The following is a 25,954-nucleotide window of genomic DNA, read 5'->3' on the forward strand; positions in this document are numbered from 1 at the left end:
CAACAACATGTTACTGTGTACTTTCTACTTACATTCAAGTAAAGTGCTTTTGATTGAATGCTATTACACCTTCATTACAGAGTGTTTGGAACAGCAATTGCCGTATCATCATTTCTTAATCTCCTGATTCCTGGAGCATCGAAAGTTAATCCACTATTGGTAATATTTGTTAGGATACTCCAAGGATTAGTTGAGGTAAGGTTTAATAACGCATTTCAGAACATATATCATGAGTTGGTTACATCTAGTCCTCTTAATAGCTACCAAAATGTAACTAAGTCCTATTTATTAGATTGTGATGAAGTTGATTCCTGAAGATAATTGTACGTTAGTATATACAAATGTTTAAGTGATAATACATGTGCCGATTAATGGATTCATAGTGGTAAATGTTAAAGAGCTCCGTGGTTTATCTGTTTAGTGTTTGATACCTGTCAAGGAACACCACATAATAGTTGAGTCCTAGTAATAACAAAAAGGGTTGATTGATTCCAGATGATAACTGTTAAGGAAGAACGAGGTTTACTAGCTCTTGATATTAAATATAAGAATTGAACAAGAGTTTGTATATTAATTCCTGACATAATTGTCAGGAAACATCCGGGACGAGTTAAATCCGTTAAGTATAGCACAATGGTTGATTGATTTCTTGTCATACCTGTTAGAGAGCGCTAGGGATTAATTGAGTCTTAATAAAAACTACAAGGATAACACAAGATAACTTTGAACAGACACAATAACTCACTTGAACCCTGCTAATAATGAGAACGAAAGCATAAGACGTTTTTGCTATTTCATTTTCAAAGATAAACGTGTTTATTAGTTAAAGTGGTAATTTTAACACGGCGTTATCTATTTCCAACGTAAAATTTAATATTTCGAACACAATTGAGCTGCTAAACAGACTTCAGGGTTTTTTGGAAACTGCTATTCGATAGGCTCAAAAATATATCGTTTCTCCTCATTTTGAATTTTAAGAAATCGCTTATTAATCTCAATAACTCTTTCAGTTTCAAAGTTCTTACATTATCAGTAAATGTTTTGATAGTTCTTCTACGTCACTAAATAGTGGATTTCTCCTTTATTCATGTGATATATGATTTCGCCAAATATAATGGTGATTTATTTATTCAGAATTTTTAAAGATATACGTTAATGAACCTCGAGGTGCATTTACTTATTAATCGATGTTTTGTGGTTTACAGCAAACTTGAAACATTTTATATCTAGGAATTCTGAAACCTTTTTAAAAAATTAAAGATTTTAAACGAAAACTATAAATCTGAAGCACTTTGACCATTTTATTTATATTTTTAAAACTCATGTACATAATGTGACTTGCTACAAACGTCAAGAATTATTCACATATTTCAGTTCCTTGGGTACAAATTTCTCCATTCATATAATATTCATTTGGCCAATTTAGATAAATCAACCTAAAGAGACTGGTGAAATTTCGTGTCTTTACTAAAATATGTATATCATTATAACTGAATTCACTTCTGTTAATTTTCTTAAAACCACAAATGTAAAATGTTGGATTAAAAGTGAACACCTACGAACATGAAAGAGTATGAGTGAAATTATAGAATCGCCAACTCAACATAAAAAAAAAAAAATCATTGCCTAAAATAACCTCAAATTGCATTCGATTACTGTGGGTATCTTGAACAAGTGTAGATGCGCATTTTATTCGGTATGTTCCGGTTGATAAGTTTTACATTTAAAAAGTTATATACAGTTTGGTTTCAGTATGCTCTCTGGTTGAAAGTGTTATAACTGGCTCAGTCCTGGCTAGTTTTAAAGCAATAAATGAATGTCACGTTTTTAGAAGGCAGCAGGTTGGTAGTTATTTTGTTTAAAACAAATACAGATCTGTTTATTTTGTATTGTAATGTTTTCGATAATAAAGACACATATATGTGCATGTGTTTGGTGCATGTTCGTTTTTTAGTCATTAGATGTTCTAAAACTTTCCTTATTTGGTGTTTTAGAAAGTTTAACAATGACTTTCTGGTTACAAATATCGGTTAGCCAGCTGATTCTATGGGACCTCTTTTGTTCTTCGCTGTTTTTATTGCAAATATTTGTCTCCTTTCGAACAAGGACAATAATTTACTTCTGTTTTTCTTTCTCTCTGTGAGCAGCATTCACAATTATTCTTTTCCGCTCTGAATTCTTAAAAACCTTCCATTCTAACAAGAGCTACCATTTTCAACTGTCTGAATTCTAAGTAATGGAAACACGTTATCGTTACTATCGCAACGTGCCAGGCATAGACGTGTGGTTAAAGCACTCAAATCGTAACCTGAGGGTCGATGGATCGAATCCTCGCCACATCAAACATGCTCGCCCTTTTAGCCGTGGGGGCGTTATAATGCTAGGGTCAATCCCCCTATTCATTGGTAAAAGAGCAGCCTAAGAACTGGTGGTGAATGGTGATAAGTAGCTGTCTTCCCTACAGTTTTACATTAGGGACGACTAACGCAGGTAGCACTCGAGTAGCTTTGCGCGAAATTCTAAACAAACCGAAACTATAACAACGATATCTGGTATTTTGATTTATTGCATAAAGCTCGTTTGCTAAAGGCATGTGTGTTTTCTTACAGCCAAGCCACATTGGATTATCTTCTGTGTCCATCGAGGAGAATCGTACCACTGATTTTTATAAATCCTTAGACTTACCGCTGTCCAAGCGGGAAACGTTTGCTAACGGATCAACAGTTATACACTAGTGTTCCCCCGGTGGGACAGCAGTAAGTCTAAGGATTTACAAAAATAGGGGTACAATTTTCCATTGTAAACGCAGAACCGAGCTTGATGTGGCTTTGTTATAAAACACACACGCTATCCAGTATAATACCTGAAGAAAGAGAACATTTCGCATATTTAAACATTTTTTTTATGTTATATAATTGTTTCAGTTACTCATTTCCTTGTTCTGTCAGAATCCACTACATTTTCATATATCATTTTAAAATTATTCAGCTGCTACAATCAGCATGGTGGCAACACCCTTTCTTATGTTATAAGATAATGGAAATTACTGACTATATCTTAAACATTTTGTTCAAAAAAATAATGTTGTAAGGGTTCAAAACTTCAATTTTTTTCTAGAGTTTAATGAATCTATAAGTATTGGTTTTTTTTAGCTAAGTATATCCTGTTTGGAAAGCCCCTAAATTATTTTTTCTTTACAAGAAAGATGACTTACGTAACAAGTTAGTCCTTAAAACCATCAATTTTTATTAGAATAGAGTTTATTAGACTTACCACACATAAATATTACATTTGAATAATTTTATTTTGCAATGAACATAAAGTAGTATTTTAGGGTTTAGGTAACCGCATGAAAAGGAGAGTAAAGAATAACATGGCAGTTGTTTGTCCTAACAGATAACTGTGTAACGTTTCGTCACACTTTCACTTATCCTAGCAGATAACTCTGTAACGTTTCGTCACACTTTCACTTATCCTAGCAGATAACTCTGTAACGTTTCGTCACACTTTTACCCATTCTTTCTTTTTTATTCACACAAGTACAAACCAGAAAATGATAACCTTGTTCCTTTCGTGTTTCCATACAAGAAGAGCAGAACAGTTGAAGATTGTTAAGATGAATGTTTGTTACTTGCCTAAAATGTTTATGAATTAACCCAAGAAAAACATGCCACGTTTATTCTTATACTATAAAAGATCCAAAACGTTTTTATTTTTTGCCAGTTTATGGACGAAATCTCGTTACCCGCTGGTGCGGTGGAAAGTGTACGGATTTACAACACTAAAATCAGCGGTTTGCTTCCCCTCGCTGGACTTAGTAGATATCCTCGTGTGGTTTTGTTATGAGAAAACACACACACATTAAATATTTAGTCATAGTAACGACATGCAACTACAGGTGAATTAATATTAAAACGATAGTGTATAAATAAATATTTAATTTATGGAGACTTGTACAAATAGTCTGGTACTCACTTCTGCCCAATGACCTTAGAACGCAAACGAAATTGTATTGGGTATTCCTACTTATTTATATGTTAGCTTTTGTTACGTTGCTTAAAGAGAATAACTTAGTATTACATTTCGCTACCGAAGCTGCGAAAATCTTTGCATCAGTTGAACTGTCTGTAATTGTAAACTATATTTCATTGTTACAAATGTTCAGGAAATTAAAGGATCATAGGAGTTTTTTATGTTCTAGCTATGATAAAGCATAAATAATGTTATTGGTATCGCTGAGTTACCAACAAGAACTTGGTAACCAGCCGTGTTGATGTGATATCCAGTTGATTCCTATTGGAATCTTAGGGCACAAAACCACATTTAATTATACCATATTTGCAGCCTAATACACGATCGAAAAACATTTGTTGATAAGAACTGTGACTACTTTGGACACTGTAAGTCATACCTTGATATGAATCGGTGTGTTGCTAGGTTTTGTATGCTCTATTTAACTATTAGAGATGCTAAAAAACTCATTATCCCATCTTGAATGTGAATCAGATGAGGGCCGCAGTTTCCAAACTCCTTTCACTAATGAAATCCTAAACCACTTATCTTTATTTGTACGACAACCTTGGTACCACAAGGATTGTTTTTTGTTCTCGATTCTTCTTCTTTTGGTAAAACTTTCGCGACACCACGAGCAACTTGCTGTAACACAAAGTTTGGAAACCACTGGTCTAGAACATTTATACAAGTTTAATCAGATTTAAATTTTTGCAGTGTATTCCTTCAACAATTTACTAACCAGTTGAGTACAATGGTTGGAGTTAGGATCGATTAGAAGAATTGTTGGTTCAAGACTGATTAAATCTCTATATCGTTCAATACCCACAGTGTTATGTCATAACACACAAATAACAGTGGGGCCAAGAGAACAGGCTTACCCAAGCCAGTAAGCCATCATCTTCATGTACACATATTTCTGCTGTGAAACTGTGGTTGGTTTTAAAAATGGTCTCTCTTCAAATGTCTACAAAGTTTGTATCTAGCGCCATTGTTTAAAATAAATTATCATTTTTCTGAGGCTTTCTGTTTGCGTCATGTTCAAAAGACGAAGTTATTGCGCTAATGGCCTACCATTTCTATATCTACAGCAAATTTATTGGTTTTCTAAGATCGAGTCCGTATTTCATTAACCACATGTTGTGAGACATTTGGGCTCTTCAGTGACTTGTTTGTAACTTTAACAGATGTTTTAACGTTTTTTAATAACAATGGTTTTGCCTTGTTATATATATATAATGTATAAAACACTGAAAGACGTAATAACAATATTTAATAACAGTAATTGTGTTTAAAACAAGAATACAGAACACTTTAGTTATCCTCTTTATTGATGTTTAACTTATTAAGATAGTAAGTAACACTACAAATAAACCGTCATGATATTTTAATAATTTTATTAAACATTTGAGATTTTAAAACGGGAATGAAATAATCTTTGTAACCTCATTGTAATTTAAGACAGTATCTCAACATATTTATTAACCGAAAATGACTCTAAACTCCATAAAGGCATTTCCTTTCTAACTGTTTGTTTTTGAATGTCGAAAAAAACTGAACTTAGGACTATCTGCATTAGACATCCCTAATTTTGCAGTGCAAGACTAGAAGGTTTGGTTTAAATTTCGCGTAAACCTACAGGAGGGCAATCTGCTCTAGCCGTCCCTAATTTATCAGTGTGAGACTATAGGGAAAACAGCTAGTCATCACTCCCCACTACCTACTCTTGAGCTACTCTTTTACCAACGAATAGTGGGATTGACCGTCACACATAGCTTGATTGGACTTTGAATTAGAAGGTTAATGTTTGTATGTATGTTTTCTTATAACAAAGCCACATCAGGCTATCCGCTGAACCAACCGATTGGAATCGAACTTCTGATTTTAGCGTTGCGAATCCGTAGATTTACCGCTGTACTAGCAGGGTGCTTATAGTTTGTGCCTTGTTGCTGAAAAAATGCGTTCCACAATCCGGCATATTTATTTAAACTTTATTTTAAATATTGAAAAACCTACTTCTATCAATCAGAAACTACACACGAGTAATCACAGTGAGAAAAATTATAACAGCAAATGTTTTTTTATTGTTTAACAACTTTCTTGATAGAAGTTCATGCTTAATACAATTTTACACACATTACGCCCACTCTGCTAGTTTCATGCTTTTAGTCATACCCCATTCAGTAGTGAGATAATTTTTTACACACAATTTCTCTGTATAATAAACTGGTTGTGCTACACAGTAAAAAAATTCCCTCGCTGGGACAGCTGTAAGGGTTTGATTTCCCTCTGTGGACACCGCGATAGACCGATATGGTTTTGCTGTAAGAAAACGCACACGCACACTCAGAATAAAAAAAAAACAAAACGTTTTACCAAACAATATATAAGTTTGATTAACTTGAGATATGTAATTATAGTATGACTGACACGTTGTTAAATCAAACAAAAAATAATTGTCAATAGCCGCGACATTTTAAATTATTTTAAGCAAGATTAGAGCAAATTAATCGATGAGACTTTTCTTCCTTTTTTATTAGTTATATTTTTGTGCGCCAGCACTATCAAGCATGGGGCACGCATATACCGAATTCGAATTTATTACTTATCAGGATTTTTACCAGCATATTTTCAAACCAAAAATGTTTTTTTTCAGAATCATAATGAATTATCTCTTAAGCGTTTGGCGTCATCAATGCATAAATCGAAAGATTTTGACATCCTGAGTCCAAAACTGCAATTAGATCTTAAATTGGTCAAGAGATGACGGAGCTATAAGCTAAAAGTTTGTGCTATGCCGCGGCTAGAATTTACAGAAAATAAAATACTCAAATAATGAGATAAATTATATATAAACTGTTAATTTTGTTTTAATTCTAACTCCTAGGGAGTGACGTATCCAGCCTGCCACGGTATTTGGCGACACTGGGCACCGCCTTTAGAGCGTAGTCGCTTAGCAACTTTGGCATTTTGTGGCAAGTACTATCTTAAAATCTTAATACTATAACGTTTTAAGCTCTGAATAATATGTAATATTAGTTTAAGATGATTGTATTATGTGATCTTGCGTATTAACTAAAGAATGAAATTACCCTTATATTCTGTGTTTAGAAAATCAAAAGTTATTTACGTCATTTTAGTGTTTAAAAACTTAATGCATTCCTGATAATATTAATTATATTTATTGGAGACAAACCTGAAACTCTTACAACTTGTTATGGTTAGATTACAATATTTTTAAAATAAAAATATTTTGGAAATATTTGTTCGCTTGTTATCGAAACAATAAAAAAAAAGGTTGAGCATGTTTCGATTAAGTTCAGGTTTATTATCGACATAACAAAATCCAACATTAATCCAACTGAATTCTTACTCAATACTGACAACATTGGAAAGTCGTGTAGCCTGCTTGTACTCTACATGAGTTCGTTATTGATATGTTAGGAAAATATGGACGACATGCTCAAAACAAGTTCATATTCATTAGTAATACATTACCAAGATAACGGCAATCTGTATAAAACAAATTCTGGTTCGTTATTTTAACAATGGGAAAATAAAATAAACATGTTACGAACCGCTTCAATAATAAAATAACAGGAAAGTTAAAACTACACATTTCCGTGATATATTTTAAGTTAAATTTTAACTGACTAATGAGATGTTAAGAAATGACGACAACATGTTTCGAACCAAATTCTAGTCCGTTAGTAAGATAATAGAAACAGGTTTCAAACTGACTTCTGATTAAACAATAATAAATTTGGAAGATGGGAAAGTCAAGTTCTAGTTTATTATGAAAAACAAAGATTTTACTCAAACTCTGTTTCACCGTTTTTCAAAGGTTTTGAAAAGATACTTGCTATCTAAAATAAGTGATGTGTGCATTTACTGAGATTTTCGTAACATTCTTCGTTTGCTTCTGTGTCAGAATCCATAAGGACTCGGAAGATAATTTTAGGATTGTACCCTATGGTCACTGTCATAAATGACTTTCATGTTTACATACATAAATCTAGGCGAAAACACGAGTTTGTTTAGTTTAACAAAACACATCATTCGTACTATATGGAGGTTGCTGTTATCTACAGGAAATAATAAAATTTTAAAGTAGGTTCACGTTTGTTAAATATTTTAGATTGCATAAATAACTTGATGGGAGACAATAACAGCTTAACAGTTTCAACGTTGTATTTTCACCAATAAATAATCATTTATCAACGTAAAACATCGCGTTAGTCCATATAGATTATTATGCAAACGTTAATTATTTTTGTATTTGTATTATAATTATTATCCATATTGGTAAAGTAAAATAAGTCTTTGTGTTGTACTTTGTAAACTTGCAGGATCTTACGCTGGAGCTGTGATTGGTATGCCCCTGTCAGGAATTTTGACAGATTACATAGGATGGCAGGCATGTTTCTATTTTTATGGTAAGGTATTTAGGAATTGTTTTTGTTTAGTGTTGGATTTTTTTCTCGTGAAGTATCTAGTATTGATATTAAGCAAATGATCAGGATGGATTATCATAAATTACCGTTTTAGTATTATGTAAATTATAATTTTTTTATACTCGTAAATGATGCAGAATTGTTATTAAATAAATGATTAGGTTCGATTATCGTTAACTGAATTAAATAAATGATCAGGTTGGACTCTCGTGAATTATAAAATATTAGTATTAAACAAATAATCACTTTGGATACTTTTGAATACGTTAGTACTGCTATTAAGCAATGATCAGGTTGGATTCTCATGAATTACTCGGTATTAGCATCAGACAAACGATGATGCTGGTATAAGTTTGTTAGCAAAAGCCGCTTTGAGATTTTCAAACTAAGTGTCAATATTACCTTGACTTCTAAAAAAATCGGACTTGGATATAACAGTAATTTGACTCGAATTCCTTCATAAATGAATACCAATAAGAAACAAGACTCACTAATATATAATAAAATATTGTCATTTAAAAATGCATTCTATCATTCACTAAGTGCATAGAATGATATTCAAATATATTTTTGTCTTTGTAATTTATAGTTGTATCATTTAGGTTTACTTGACTTGTAAAAACGGCATGCAGACCCATCTTGAAAGAAAACTAAAACATCCAAGAATTTGGGGGACTATTTAATATGAAAAATTAATAATAAAGTTCCAATTAAAATACACTGCAGTCTTAAAAACTAAGTAATGTTTGACTTTCCTAATAAAATGGAGACTGCTTATGAAACAAAAACAGAAATATTGTATACCACATAACCAACCCAATGTTATATTTTAAATTGAAAAACAAAGAGAGGCTTGCCATCGAAAACTGTGCAATAAGGGATTAATCATCTAATCATGAATCAGGCAGTTTCAGAGAATCGAATAAAATCCTGCAACATAAAAATGTTCAAGTAAACCGCAATAATTGACTCTTTTATTCCTGCAACATAAGAAAATATAGTGAAATATGGATGAACTACTTGACTGAATTGTTTTATAGCGTAAAGCATTCATAATGTTAATTTTATGACAAATTTAGTATTGGGGGGGTTATAAAATTACCAAGGAGTTAAATGGACAAAATGGTACAATGAAAAATCTCTGTAGCTGCAATTCGTGCTTTTTTCAGTGGGCCATTAGATGACACATTACAGTGAAAATGTCTACTGATGGATTTTATGTCTGTGTCAATGGGCCAGTTGAACAGCATAGTACAAAGTGATTTTTTTATCGCTGCGTTTCGTATTTATGTTATTGAAATACTGCGTTTCGTACTTGTGTCATGATTACGTTGTGTCTAGGAGGTTTTCAGTAACAGGTATTTCCTGGTGTTTTTTTCGTCTAATTAATAATGATGTATTTATAAAACAGTAGATATTTTCCAAAATTTTTTTATTTTATTTATAATGATGTGTTCATTCAATAACACGTGTTTTCGGATGTTTATTTCATTTCATTAATAATGATATATTAGTAAAATAACAGATGTTTTTCGGTGGTTTTCTTTTCCCATTAATGAAGATGCTTTAACATAATAACATGTGTTTTCGGGTGAATTTTTTTATATAATTAATAATAATGTGTTCTTATAATAACAGGTGTTTTTGGATTGATATGGTATGTATTCTGGATGTGGCTGTCTTTTGAAAAACCTTCAAAACATCCGACAATAACTCAAGAAGAAGTAATTTACATCGAACACAGCTTGGGGGATTCTGTCGATCAAAATACGCTAACCGTATGTAAATATACTAAACTCAAGATAAACCAAAATAAAGATTTTTTAATATAGATTTGGTAAATTGGTGTCGTCTAGTAACATTGCAAATTTAGTGAGTCAGAAATTTTTTTGTTGTTACTATACTTGTGTCTTTGTTACTATATTTGTAGCCCCCCAGTGGCACAGCGGCACATCTGTGGAATCACAACGCTAAAAACCGGGTTTTGATACTCGTGGCGGGCAGAACACAGATAGCCCGTTGTGTAGTTTTGTGCTAATTCAAAACAACAACAACAAATACTATATTTGTATCGTTATTCAAAACATTCTTCAATTCAATATTTTAAAAGAGAATTCATGTAAAAAAAAGTATAAATGATAAAGAATAAGCGCCACATACCGAACACTAAACACTTAAGGAAAGAGTACAACGTACTAAACATTGCACGCATATAAAGAAGACATGGAGCATGATGACTGCAATAAGCATGTAAATAATGCATACAACTAACTGAACACTGCACATATAAAATATGCGTACAACTTACTGAATACCACACATGCAATGAATGAATACAGTATAGTGATTATTAAATATATAAGAAATCATAGAACATACTGGAGTACGTTTTATTCAGATATTCCCCACTCTACTTTTGCTGAGCTAAAGTGTCCCAACTTTATCTGGGTCCAATGTGGACTGTGTTGATTATTATATTTTATCCTTAAAAAACACTTTTATTAAAATTGTTGTTAACTCTGTTTTTTATACGTTCTTAGCTGAAGAATACGCCTTGGAATGCCATATTTACTTCAATGCCTGTGTTTGCAATCATAGTAGCTAACTTTGCTAGGAGCTGGAGTTTCTACTTACTACTTATCTCTCAGCCAATGTATTTTAAGGAGGTTTTCCACTTTGACTTAGACAAGGTTAGTAGCTTATCTGGTTTGATCTTTACTGTTACGTCTCTCGGGAATTCTTCCACTGTTATATAGATAACATAAGTAACCGGGTCTGGTTTGACCATTATTTTGTAGGTTGTTCAAGAGGTCTTCCATTTTAGTAGCTGGTGTTTGTTTTCACGTTCTTTTAGAGTAATTCTGCAAAGATTACTGCAAGACAGAGTTGATTAGCCTTAAGTGTGAGTTATTTGTTTAACACCAAGATTATGCTGTGTAACGTTATAAGCTATTGGTTGGATAGATCAAAGTACTAACTTATAGAACTTGTGGAAAATCACTTTTCGCTCGAAGAAACTGAGAAATATTTCAGTTTTTTTATCGTATATTTTAATGTCAGGATACTTTTAAGTTAGTAGGTGATAAAACGTACGTTTCTGTAGTAGGAGCGCTTTTTTTTGCCGGTGTATATATATATATATGTGTGTGTGTGTGTGTGTGTGTGTGTGTGTGTGTGTGTGTAATTTATTATAAACGAAATCTGATAAGTGGCAACATTACAAAGGTCTTTTTGAACTGTTTATCAGTATTATGGTTTTGAAGAATTTATTCTTACGACTTAGTCTGAAACATTCTAAATGACCAGCTATGAGCTTAAATTATCAGTTTTTCTTAGCTTGGATAAAATATTCTGTTTATCAGCCGGTAACACTGGAACAACTTTCTAGACTACTAATAACCGTGCTGATTTATTCGTTTTTGATTTAGATAAGCTATTCTATTTTGATTTTTATATTCAAATACTAATAACTACTTCTTCAACTGTGGTAATAATATAATCGTTTAAACTATCAGTTTTATTAATATATACATAAATTATTTTTTTTTTTAGTTGGAAGACGTATGGCAACCTCCTAGCCTACTGGTAACCATATTGATGTATGAGTTTTGTTATCCTAGATAGGATGTTCTGCTTTTATTGTTGTTGTTTTTTACTAAAACCACTTCTTCAATTATTGTTGGCAAGAACATTTTATTAAAACTGTACTTTTTTAAATCTAGTTAAGCTGTATTATTGTTTATTTTAGTCTGGATTGTTAGGAGCTCTTCCTCATTTACTGATGACGATAGTTGTTCCAGTTGGTGGCCATCTTGCTGATTATCTTCGCCGAAGAGAATACTTGACCACAACTTCTGTGCGGAAAGTTTTTAACTGTGGAGGTACGTGCGTTCTTTACTGTTACCCATAACTTGATAAAACTATATCAGATACAACTATATTTTTGGTGTACATTTATTTTCTGCGGACATGACCGATAGTAAAACTTGTTTATATTGATATGTTATAGACAAAGAAAAAGAAACTTCACGGCAATTTTGTCATATACGTTGTTAATAATTGTTTTGGTTATTTTATATTGTTTTGGTTATTCTATATTGTTTAACATCCTAGGACCATATCTTATAAAAAATAGTAACAAAATGAATTTAATTATCTTATTATTTCCAACTTTAAAAATTTGTTTCATTATTTTCACATGCTGTAACATATTACCTTAAATCCATTAAAGTTATAGAAAATTCATTTTATTATATATTTGTATGGTTAAATGAAGATCAAGCAGTGAGAATAAAATATATTTTTCTTTTAATATTGCATAAACACAACAACTGTTTATGCACGTGTAACTGTTTAGGTCCTTCATTACCATGGTCCCGTAAATGTCCATCTGTAGATTCACACCATGTTATTTTGCTGTATGTTTCAAAAGAAATTTGTCACTGAAAGAGCTGATTATTTATAAACGTTACAGAAAATATACAGAGGTTGAGTATGTTACATTAAACAATTAGTCTCATTACTTACTGCGTTACAGTTCGTTTCGCTACATCTGCCGATTATGTGACGTCAAACGACTATTAATTTCGAAAGCAGCCCTGCAGTGTACTTTTCACTGAAAAAAGCTCTGTCATAAGGTTATCATGCTTAAAGCAGAAACACACTTCCTGCTACTTTTCATAATCCATCTAATATAGATAGATTACGATTACCCGACACCTACTTCAATAGTCTTATTGCACAAAAATCCATAAGCAACTTTACCGTTGTGTATTCATATGGAGTAGCATGCGTACCAGTTTTCTTCTCCATCTGTTTCAGCTATGAACATATATGTCATTTAAATATCTTATGTACATTTACTTGTGTTGCTTTTCCAGATAGAGATCCTTCTTGATTATGCTCTGTTACGTTGCCTGGAAGACATGAAGAGCATTTGCCAATAACTTTTCTGCTCATGGATTCTGACCTATTACAGGATGATGTATCTTACTTACCACAACTGGTGTAAAACTTCTTGCAAGTATCTTTATATATGGTTCTGATTCCCTAGATGACTGATATTCCTTTGTTTTACAAAGGCATTAAATATAAAGGATATGTTCGTCTTAGAAATTCTAAATTCTCGATTTTAACATATGTTAATGATCTGATTTTTTGAAAATATTTTGTCGTAAACATTTATTATATACCCTACCAAAAAGCGATCAAATTGTGATCTTATCATACTACCTACGAAAAATCAATCAATGACAAAAGTACTTTTGATACATGCAGTTCTCTCAAAACAACGACGCCACGTGACTTTATGATTTCCGCCATCAAAATTGTTTTAATATAAGATACTCAATCCTGCAAATCATGTACTGTCTACTGCATTTCCCGCTTAACTAATAATGATTTTTTGCAGGTTTTGGCTTGGAAGCAGTGTTTCTTCTAGTCGTAGGATATACCCGTAATACTACACTATCTATCACAGCGCTCACAGTTGCTGTGGGATTCAGTGGGTTTGCCATATCTGGTAAGTATAGAAATTAATAATAATCAAGGTAACAGTAGGATTAAACATATTCGGTAAGTAGACCAACTTAGTATTAGTCATGTCAGTAGTGGAATTCTACAGATTAAACATATCCAATAAATAAACCAACATATCATTAGTCGTCTCAGCAGTAGGATTCAACAGATTTAACATATTTACTAAGTAGGCCAACTTAATATTAGCCACATCAGCAGTAGGACTTAACATATTCAAAACATCCAATAATTAGAATATTTTAATATTAGTCGTCTCAGTAGTAGAATTCAACAGATTCAACATATCCAGTAAGTAGGGCAACTCAGTATCAGTCATGTAAGCAGTAGGATTCAATAAATCTAATATATCTGGTTAGTAAACAAACTTAGATATTTGTTCAGCAGTCGGATTTAACAGATTAAATATATCCAGTAAGTAGGGCAACTTAGTATTAGTCATGTCAGCAACAGGATTCAACAGATTCAACTTATCCAGTAAGTAGGGCAACTTAGTATTAGTCATGTCAGCAATAGGATTCAACAGATTCAACTTATCCAGTAAGTAGGGCAACTTAGTATTAGTCGTGTCAGCAACAGGATTCAACAGATTCAACTTATCCAGTAAGTAGGGCAACTTAGTATTAGTCGTCTCAGCAGTAGAATTTACCATATTCAACACATCTAATTCGCTGACAGTTGCTTTTGTTCAGTTTAAGTTATTATAATGTCCTCACAGTTTTAAGGTCCGAGCTTCATCCTTTCTTGAACTGTTTTTTTTTTAGATATGAAATATTGTAACATCCAGAGATTTGAGGTTTAACTTGGTCAAAAGTTCCACATTTTTTCCAAATTTGAAACTTAAACAACATTTGTAAAATAGTTCCAAAACAAAGCCCAGCAATGGCACAGTGGTATGTCTGCGGACTCACATTGCTGAAAATCGCGCTTCGATTTCCAGGATGGGCAAAGTACAGATACCCATTGTGAAGCTTTGTGATTAATTCTAAATGAACAAAAACAAAACAAAAATAAAGTTCTGCAGAAACTTCCTTAAAGATAAAAGATTTTTAAACTTTTTCGCTAAGATTTCCTTGTCATCAGACAAATTATACTGATAAATTTCATCACCTATGTGTTACAAAAACGTTTACTTAATGTGTGTGCCGTGTTTAGGGACTTAAGTTTACAACGTTTTAACTCTGATATCGGTTAAAGCTATATTGATACAGTCCATAATATTAAATTTCAAATATACTAGGTATAGTTTTTCAGTTATTCCATTGTGAATATTTAAAGGAAATAACAGAATATAAACTTCAATCGTTGAACTTGAGATGAACTTAAAGTTTATTTACAACTTACTAACTCAACTCTAATGGAGCATCAATACAACTTTTTAACAGTCTCAATAATGCGCAATAATCTCCTTCAGTCTAACTTGTGTTTCATGTTGCTCAAATTGTTCTGAAGGTTTAGAAAAATTACGGGCTCTAAGCCGCTTCCATAACTCCTCCTTCCCGACAATCAACACTACATTGCTCATATAAAAACGTTACGTCTAACAATAAAACTAAATACTACTATCTTTCTTACTGAAAAGCAACTGTGCTTTTATTGTAGCTAAACATTACTTTCATTAATTCTTTTTCTGTGAGCTAAGCAAAATAACACCTTGTGAACCTGACGATTTGTTTGTTTGTTTTTTTGGAATTTCGCACAAAGCTACTCGAGGGCTATCTGTGCTAGCCGTCCCTAATTTAGCAGTGTAAAACTAGAGGGAAGGCAGCTAGTCATCACCACCCACCGCCAACTCTTGGGCTACTCTTTTACCAACGAATAGTGGGATTGACCGTCACATTATACACCCCCACGGCTGGGAGGGCGAGCATGTTTAGCGCGACGCGGGCGCGAACCCGCGACCCTCGGATTACGAGTCGCACGCCTTACGCGCTTGGCCATGCCAGGCCTGAACCTGACGATGACCGAAGAAGGTCGAAACGTTGTTTGGTCCTCTACGTAAAAACACTTTTATCAACCCAAACGAGCCGTTTTTAAAAATAACACCTTAATAAGACATACAAACTCGGGCAGGTTGGTTAAGGCGTGCGACTCGTACACCAAACGTCGCGGGTTCGCATTCGCGTCGCGCCAGAGATACTCGCCCCTTTTAGCCGTGGGAGCGTTATAATGTGAAGGTCAATCCCCCTATTCATTGATAAAAAAGTAAAGCAAGAGTTGGCAGTGGCTTAGCGATGACTAGCTGCCTTCCCTTTTGTCTTACATTGCTAAATTAGGGACGGCTAGCTCAGATAGCCCTCAAGTAGCTCTGCGCGAAATTCAAAACAAAAAAACAAACGTACGTGCTGATCTATTTTATTAATATATTTTTGGAAAATTTTCTTGTTTCTAGAGGATGTTATGCGGTGCATTATCAGTGTTTCAAAGCTTTGTTTAATGAACGAAATTTTCCGTAAATCAAAGAAGTGTGGTGTGATTTTTAAAATATTATTTCCTTTTTTTCAATAAACCATAAAGAAATATCCGTACTCCAAATAAATTAGTGTTGATATATAGATATATACTCGAAGCTACCACAAGAGCAAATGTACTAGTATTTTGTTTTTTTAACAACAGTTCTCTTACTGCATGACCAAACAGTATATCTACGTTCTCTAGTGTCCTTTAACCTTTGAATTTTAAATTTAGAATTAATTCGCAAAAGTTCTCTTTCACTGGGTAAGTTTTGTCTTATCAAAATGACTTCTTTGAAATCAAAATGGTTAATCTCTCTTCTCTGAATTTCCCACAAACTTATTGTAACCATAGCTAACTCATGGTCTGAGACGAAAAGTTTATTATCCCAGAACGCTTCCTCTTAAATGACTAAACTGGTACATATCGAATCTTCCCGGGCGTCTATTCACGCGTAAAACCTGACGCACGGTGGAGTATTAACAAGATTATGGAAGTGGATTATCGTTATTGTGACGATTCTGTTCTATGTAATAAAGAAAGAACTGAAATAGAGTAACACGGAAGGCAATGGGAAAATGACAAATTCACAATTACTCGAGTGGACTTGTTCCAAACCATTCTTTCAAAAAAACAACATGAAACTGAAATGATGGTGTCTGAGACACTGCCCAATGATTTCTAAAAATTTCAAGAAAAAATAAATAACATGTTTGTTAACACAATTCATCAGAGAATAAAATCAGTATAAAGTATAGAATATTGACTTTAACTACAACGAAATTGGCTTTTTGATCCGTACAACTTCATATACAGTTCTTCCACATTTCAGATTATTATGTTTGATGATGGATTGTTAATAATTTGAAAATATATATATTTTATTTTATTATGTCCAATTATGTACTGACTTTATTCAAATACATACTATACTATAGTTTCTCACATCATATTTTGAATAGATATTTACACAAAATTTAATATAGAAAAAAAATTAAAGAGTGTATATTACGTTGTTCTGAGAGACCACTTTATCATTTGATAAGTATATTTGTTAGTGGTGTTCTTGTATGATTTCACAGGATTTAATGTCAACCACTTGGACATCGCTCCTCGTTATGCTAGCCTCTTGATGGGATTGTCCAATGGATTCGGTACTCTTTCTGGAATGATTTGTCCTATAGTAGTGGAGGCTCTAACCAAACATTCGGTAGGTAATTTCAGTACAGTAATATTGTAAAAACAGCTTAAACATCCACGTGAACAGTAATCAGTATTATTGAATTACTTTGCCCTTTTTGTCTTTTGTTTAAGTAATTCAGGTGTAAATATTTTGTGTTTTGTCAGTCCCATGGGTGATTCCAGTGACTAGCGTGTCGGACTGCTACGCATTTTAAAAGCGTAATTGCGTTTTTAGAGTTACAGTCACATTCCATTATTTGTTAGAACCTATGATATGGCAGTGAATGGTGCTGACTAGCAACCTTCCCTTTGGTCAACATTTTCAAATTAGGGACGATTAGCTTCGCGCAAAATTCATCAAATAAACAAGTGATTGTGTCAATAGATGGCAGCACAAACTGGAATTTATTATTTGTTTTTATTAATTTCGCACAAAGCTTCTCGAGGGTCATCTGCACTATCCGTCCATAGTTTAGCAGTAACAGACAAAAAAATGTAACTATTCAACACCATCTACCGCCAACTCTTAGGCTATTCTTTTACCAACTAACAGTGGGATTCACCGTCACATATAATAATAAAAGACGAGCGTTTGGTGATAGGGATTCGAAATCGTGACTTGCAGATTGCGAGTCGTTTCTTCCTATGTCTCGGGGTTTGGGTAATCATACGTACCCTGGAGGGTCAGGTGAGCTTTGACCTCTTCCTTCTTTCTTTACTTGCATGATCATGCAGTGCAGGTTGGTATGGTAAACTCAGACCACTTTGACCCTTTTCAGAGCAATGCGAGTCGTTTGTTTTGTTTTTTGTTTTTGAATTTCGCGCAAAGCTACACGAGGGCTATCTACGCTGGCTGTTCCTAATTTAGCAGTGTAAGTCTGGAGGGAAGGCAACTAGTCATCCCCACCCATTACTAACTCTTGGGCTAGTCTTGACTAACAATTAGTGGGATTGATCGTCACATTATAACGTTCCCACGGGTGAGAGAGCGATCATGATTTAGTGTGACGTGGATTCGAACCCGCGACCCACATATTACGAGTCGAGCGCCCAGTTTACAAACTGGGAAGTTCTATCTGATCTAATGAGGAGTGTCAGTTTGCCATGCAAACCTGAAACTATTGTAAGCTTGCAAGTTATATCTGATCTGATGAGGAGTGTCAGTTTGCCATGTAAACTAGAAACTATATAAGGATAAAACGACCAAAGCTCAGCACTCGAATGGTATACGTTAACTTACAGCATGCATTTGTGTGTTTATATACACTTGCCCTTTAAAAAAAAAAGGTCTTTGCGCACACTTCAGTTGTAAACATTTTTACTATATATCGTGTGAATTAATCGCTATATTATCCTATACTTTACAAGCTTTTTTAATATCTATAATCTTTCTAACTGCTTTAGCTTTTCGAAACCAGCAGCTAATTCTTCACAAAAAGTTCTGACTACAGTACAGTTAAGCCTCAGAAGTAAAACGCGCCCTCGGTATCACAGCGTGCAGATTATTGTTTCAAAGGGAATATTTTCAGACTTCTTGCACAAAGTACAGTTGTAAGATCTGGAATCCGCGAATGAAAAAAGGGTCTACACGTTCCAAGTTAATCAGAATAATACTGAAAGTTAGTAAGCTGAGGAAACTCTCTCCAAACATCCGCGAACTTCAAGTAAATCTCTCAAATATCAAAAAGTAACGAGTAACATCTAGCAAAATATAGAGGTTTAGCATAATCTATAAGCACTGCAAATATTATGAAACGAAGAGAAATAATCTACAAAATAAAACCCATACTATCTCACCTAGTAGCCTTTTAAACTATACAAAAAGTGAATTGAACGCTTGATGAATGTTAACACGACTAATATTATCTAAAGCATTAAAACAGCTAATGGTTTACCCTTACATTGGTTGAAAAAGAAAAGTGGCATCAGGAATAGACAATTAATCTAATTATTATTCTAATTCTACTCTACCTTTGATTTATGCATGTAAACAATTAATCTAATTATTATTCTAATTCTATTCTATCTTTGGTTTATGCTTGTTTTGTTTGTTTTTGAATTTCGCACAAAGCTACTCGAGGGCTGTCTGTGCTAGCCGTCCCTACTTTTGCAATGTAAGACTCGAGGGCAGGCAGCTAATCATCACCACCCACTGCCAACTCTTGGGCTACTCTTTGACCAATGAATAGTGGGATTGACCGTCACATTATAACGCCCCCACGGCTGAAAGAGCGAGCATGTTTGGCGCGATGGGGATGCGAACCCGCGACCCTCAGATTACGAGTCGCACGCCTTAACACGCTTAGTTTGGTTCAAACAATTAATTTAACTATTATTTTAATCCTAACCTACCTTTGGTTTATGCATTCAAACAATTAATCTAACTATTATTCTAATCCTACTCTACCTTTGGTTTATGCATTCAAACAATTAATCTAGCTATTATTCTAATTCTACTCTACCTTTGGTTTATGCATTCAAACAATTAATCTAACTATTATTCTAATCCTACTCTATCTTTGGTTTATGCGTTCACACCGCCAATATGAAATAATCTAAAGACATTTTGACCATTTAGTTTCAATCTAAAAAAAAAAGAGAAGAATAAAAATTAGGCTACATTTAGTATTTACAGTTTATACAGCTCTGCTTTATCAGTGTAATTATCTTATAACTTATGTTTGTGTAGACAAAAAATATGTTAAGCGGAACAAACTGCCAGAAGTCTTGCTATTGGAGAAACTACATTTTACAAATTCATAAGTCCTCTTCAATCTCATATTGTCTTCAAGGCAAGAAAACTCATTAAAAACGCCTATGTATGCAGTGTTTTTGCCTTATTTCACCCATTAGAAGATCAGCCATTCTTAATATTATACAGTACTACATGAGAATTAGTCGCAAACGTATGTTTGTGGCACTGTTTATTGTGATTCGTGACTTTCAACAATTCAGGTGAAACTTTGTTTACTACGTCTTTATCCTTTTACTAATTGTGTGAAGTGTGATTTATCTATCAACTTTGTGTAGATTGTTGCTATTTCACAGAAGCTGAATGTTGTAGGAACCATAAATATTTGTGTGTATGGCAGTGATTCCCAACCAGGGGTGCTCGCACCCCTTGGGGGTGCGAGATAGCGTTCCAGGGGGTGCGAGATAACATTTCAGTTTGTTTTTTTTTATATTAAGTGTACTGTCCTATATATTCGAACGCCTTAACACACTTGCCATGCCGGCCCCTGCAAGAAGAAGTCAAAACTTTTCTGAAGGAACGTGACTATGATCTGCCCGGAGAAATAGAAACACAAGAATTCAATCAAATGCTAACCTATTTGAGTGATATTTTCACTCGTATGAATGACCTGAGTGTATCTCTTCAAGGGATAAACATAAACATATTGAAATGCTGCGAAAAGTTAAATGCTTTCAAAGAAAAGTTACATCATTGGTGTCGACAAGTTAAAAGAGGGAATCTTTCAAATTTTTCGTCACTCGAAGAAATGGTAGGTGAGGATGAGTCGCTAATTTCATGTGTGTGTGAAGAAATTGTGGATCATTTGGAAATACTATCAAAGTCATTTGGTGGATATTTTGAAGGAGAAATGTAAACTTCTGAAGAATGGATTATGAATCCATACTCCTTCAATTTGGATAATATGTCGGATGATGAAGAATTGAAGGAAGATCTTATTGAACTGCGCACAAATCGATTTCTTGAAATGCAGTTTGAAAGCAAAACTTTGGAACAATATTGGTGTTCGGCAATGGACATGTTTCCAAAACTTTGTGAAAAAGCACTAAATGTGCTCATCCCATTCGCGACGACATACTTATGCGAGTTTGGTTTTGTCAATGAAGAGAAAATCTAGAAATCACTTGGGTGCACAGGCAGACTTGCGGATTGCTATCAGCAACAAAGTGCCACGCTTTGAAAAACTCATAAGAAATAAACAGGAACAAAAGAGTCATTAAATTTAAATTGGCTTATGAACATTTGAACATTTCAAATTCAAAGAAATTTCATTTCATGCATGAATGAAAATTTATTTTTTTTGTAGGCCTTGTAGGGTTTATGCAACTTTTAGTTTGTTGTAATATTTTTTTCCAAATGTTTCGTTTTTGTTTATATATCATTAAAAACTAATTATAAAAAATTGTTTTGGCCACCTTCATTTTTATTCTTAAATAAATAATAACTGTGAGGGGTGCGAGAACATATTAAATTTTTTAGGGGTGCAGGGCATAAAAAAGGTTGGGCATGTGGTATCATGCCGTTGTTACTACGGTTTTGGAATAAGTGTTGACATATGTTTATCTGCTTTACTCTCCACCCAACCTCTGTATTTTCTATCAAGGCTTACTTGATCCAATGGCGTCAAATGTTTATTCCATAAGCAAACATCTGAGATCAAATGGTGATGAACTGTGTCAGTGGTAGCTGTATAATACCTCTCCACCAATGGTAATCTCCTTAGGCACCTTTTAGGTAAACTCCTGCTTAGGTGGTGTTTACAGGATGATTTTGAGCTCTATAGTGGAAGGAATGCGTGGTTTTTTACACTGAATAGTTTTGCTTGTATGTGTTGTTAGTTTTCAGCGATGCTACTGAAGCGTTCATGGTTATGGTTGAAGAACATCCAGTGACTAGTTTTTTAATCTTATCTAACTCTTTAACACTTGTGCTGATCATCCAGGATGCATAACCTAGAATCGAGCAGAGAAGATTTACAATATATACAGTTGACGTTCTTTAGCTTTACGTTCTACTTCAATTTTCAGTGCACAGATGCCTTTGATAGTATGGGTTAATATTATATTAACGTGATTGGTGAAGCTGAGTTGTTTGTCAAAGTTTATACACAAACCCATATACTTCCGATACGCACAAAGGATGGTGATGGCTTGTCTTTATCACCATATCTGTTGCTGAATTTGCAAAGTATGGCTGCAGATTCAACAATACTTGTGATCATTTCTATGTTATTGCATCATTTAATAACACTTAAGGGAATGTTGTATCTTATTTTCGATTTCAGCATTGCTAGAGCCTCTGCTGCCTAACACAGTGTCGTCAAAAAAGGTTGGCACGTGACATTGCTTGGACTTTCATAACAGATTATATCCATGGTGTAGACTTTGAAGAGGACTGGTGAAAGTGATGATCCTTGACGCACACCGCTGTTGACAATGTTTCACTAATTTACTTAAATACTGAGTAAAGTGGTAAATAAAAGGAGATAAAAAACAGATTATAGAATATATCACGACACAGTTGAGGTCACAATATTTCATATGACGATTTCTCTATCATTACTACAGGATCTTCAGACTTTTAACTCTACAATAAAGAAAATTTACACATAGCTTACGACTTACACATATCTTCAGTTTCTTGAATGATTTGAAGCAAAGCCACAATGGGCTACTTGTTGTGTCCATCATGGGGAATTGAAACCTTGGTTTTAGAGTTGTACGTCTGTAGATTTACTGTTGTTATATTGAGTTACGCCTTTTTAGAGCTAATATTAATCTAAATTTACAAACTTAAAACTCAACAGATCCGTAATATATTCTATTATCTGTTTATTTTCTTTCAGTTTACTACTTCACTAACTATCTAAGTAAAAAAGTGATTAGTGCTACTATAGCATTAATTAATAAATATATCTTTAACACTATTTTCAGATGTCTCTGAAGATGGAATAAGTGTACTCCGAAACGTTCGTATTTTGTAAATAAAATGTTTTGTGTATTGTCAACCGTCTTCATTTTTATTGTTAAGACTTCATTTTCCCTATCACGAACCTTTTGCCAAGTTGAGTTGGGATCTGAAAACAAATAAGAATTTATGAGAAGGGTGTTTTTGTGTTTTCTTACAGTTTTTCTGTACTGGTAAGCTACAAGCTGTGTAAAACACTTCAGTTGTGTTTGTTCTTCCTATATTTATACATTGGCAATAGCCTATATTTATTTTCCGCACTTATTTAAACAAATCCTAATTTTTCAGACTGCAGCAGAGTGGGAAAACGTTTTTCTTATTGCTAGTTTGATACACTTTGGCGGAGTAATATTTTATGCAATCTTCGCCTCTGGAGAGCTACAACCGTGGGCAGAAGCACCAAGTAAAGACGAAGGTTTATCTTGGAATCCACTAGAAAATGCATTTAATGATGCAACTCAGCAAATAAAGGGAATCACCACCCCTGTATCTGTTGATGGTGCGAAACAGACATCCTATGGTGCCACAATCAGTAGTCAAAAGCCAGTTTTCGCAACGAAAGAAGAACTAGTGCAAGCGCCCCCTCGTGATCGGTATTTGCACGGAAATGTTGATGACAGAGAATATTAACTTAGGGGTTTATGTTAATTGTCAATTGCCAAAGTAATATAGATGTTCATTAATACTGTCATAATTCCAATTATAATCGCAGATGAATAATTTTATCATCAGTAATAAATATTCATTTTATTTAAAATATTGTTTAGAAAGAAAAATTTGCATGTCGACTAAATTTAGTAGACTTCAATCTATTATACCTAAATTGTCATGATGTTTTAAGTTATGTGATGTAATACATTCTATATGAAAAAAAAAACATCACCAAAAATCGCTTTTTTGCCATCGCTTGTATTATAACCGTCGTAAGACGATATTATTCAACTGTTTTATTATTTCACAGTATAACAGTGTTTATCTCTGTTTATTAGGTCAGTGAGGGAAGTTGAGATTAAATATTCTAACATTACAAACTAGTCTTAACAGTATTACAGTTCTTTTTCCATTTTATTTAATCGTGTTTTTAACCATGATTCAATAATTCTTCATTTTCTACGTCTGCTTTAAATAGTAAATTAAGCTTATTACTTGTTTGCTCATTGCAAGATTTTCTGAAATGCATAATCGTACTTTTTAACTTAAGCCAATTAATGTTCCAAACCCATATGCGTATCTAGAGACTTCGTAAAGGGAAAATGGTAAATTGGATTGTACACATACTTACATAGTAATAATAACGACTCAACAGCTTCAGTGTGACATTCTTAAAAACAGAATGGATTATTTACACGTAATAGGTAAGATAAAAGCAAATCTGTGTGAACTTTACCTGGCTTTGTATGGATCGAATTCGCTTGTAAAAACAAAAAAAAAAAACATGTTTTTGTCTCAATGGTTGCTTTTCTGGATGTATCAATCTATAAATTCATTTTCCTATCTTTAAAATTAAGGCTGGTAACAATTTGAATTCACCATCTTGTCTTTGTGATTAAGCCTGGTAACCTTTTAGACCAATTATCCTATATCGGAGGTTAAGCCTGGTAATATTTTAAACCAATTATACTGTTTTTAACGTTAAATCTGGCAATCTTTTGAATCCGTTATTCGGTATCTGAGATTAAGACCAATAATTTTGCACAATGTTTGAAAATAAACTGTTTTGCACAATGATTTTATGACTATATATATATATATATATATAAGATATTACAAGACGCACCCTCAGTAGAAATTATATCTACACAGAACTCTTTTTTTTTTTTTTTTTTGTTCGTACGTATTCACGTCAAACTGAGGTGGTCATTTCGTTGATGTATGTATAACAATATTATACTATTATTAGGTATGCATGTTTAGCTATGAAATTCAATATTATGAAATATGTTTAAGTCATTTGGTGTTATAGAGGTGTTAATACTTATATGAAAGCTTTGTTAACTGAGACTCACGTTATTAAAGGAAACTGTGTTACTACTATTCTGTTTTATATTGATGTTTAACATGAGAATTTGTATCAAAATTGTTATAAAAGGCAATTTGTTCCTTGAGATATTTGAATTATCGTAAAAATTATATTATAGGCATTTTCGAGAATTTAGTAAAAATTTTAGAAAAGTGTTACTTGTTTTCATCACAAAAAAAACAATATTAGTCAAAAAAACTATGAAATTAATTTATTTCATGTGACTTTTTATCATTGTTTGTTATTCAGTGCAAAGCTACACAATGGGCTAACTACGCTGGGCCAAATACAGATGTCTAACTCCAATGTTTAGTGATATAAGCCCCCCGCTAGTACAGCGGTATGTCTCCGGATTTACAACGCTAAAATCAGGGGCTCGATTTCCCTCGGTGGGCTGAGCAGATAGCCCTTTGTGGCTTTGCTATAAGAAAAACACACAAACACACACACACAGTGATATAAGTCTGCAAGCCAACAAGCTGTACGTTTTTAAATATCACGGCTAATGAGCAGTTTGAAAAATGTTTTTTAATTCTGAAATAAAAGCATTAAATACCGATTAACTGTATACTATCATGA

At 33.4% G+C, this 25,954-nt stretch overlaps 1 protein-coding gene across 1 annotated transcript; it reads left to right on the forward strand.

Moving 5' to 3' along the window:
* On the forward strand, positions 1-25,954 carry LOC143227196 (vesicular glutamate transporter 2-like). Its single transcript, XM_076458689.1, has 9 exons — positions 1-195; positions 6,899-6,986; positions 8,361-8,447; positions 10,104-10,243; positions 11,006-11,155; positions 12,214-12,346; positions 13,876-13,986; positions 17,537-17,664; positions 23,644-25,954. The coding sequence occupies exons 1-9, from the start codon at positions 58-60 to the stop codon at positions 23,983-23,985; spliced, it is 1,317 nt and encodes a 438-aa protein (XP_076314804.1). The 5' UTR covers positions 1-57; the 3' UTR covers positions 23,986-25,954.

This window comes from Tachypleus tridentatus, chromosome 9, assembly GCF_004210375.1.
Source record: "Tachypleus tridentatus isolate NWPU-2018 chromosome 9, ASM421037v1, whole genome shotgun sequence".
NCBI lineage: Eukaryota > Metazoa > Arthropoda > Merostomata > Xiphosura > Limulidae > Tachypleus > Tachypleus tridentatus.

Excerpts from the sequence above, each read along its gene's own strand:
- LOC143227196 (XM_076458689.1), top strand. The coding sequence starts at position 58 with ATGCTATTACACCTTCATTACAGAGTGTTTGGAACAGCAATTGCCGTA. Across the intron at positions 6,987-8,360 it reads AGCAACTTTGGCATTTTGTG|GATCTTACGCTGGAGCTGTG; the intron begins GCAAGTACTATC and ends GTAAACTTGCAG. Across the intron at positions 13,987-17,536 it reads CAGTGGGTTTGCCATATCTG|GATTTAATGTCAACCACTTG; the intron begins GTAAGTATAGAA and ends ATGATTTCACAG.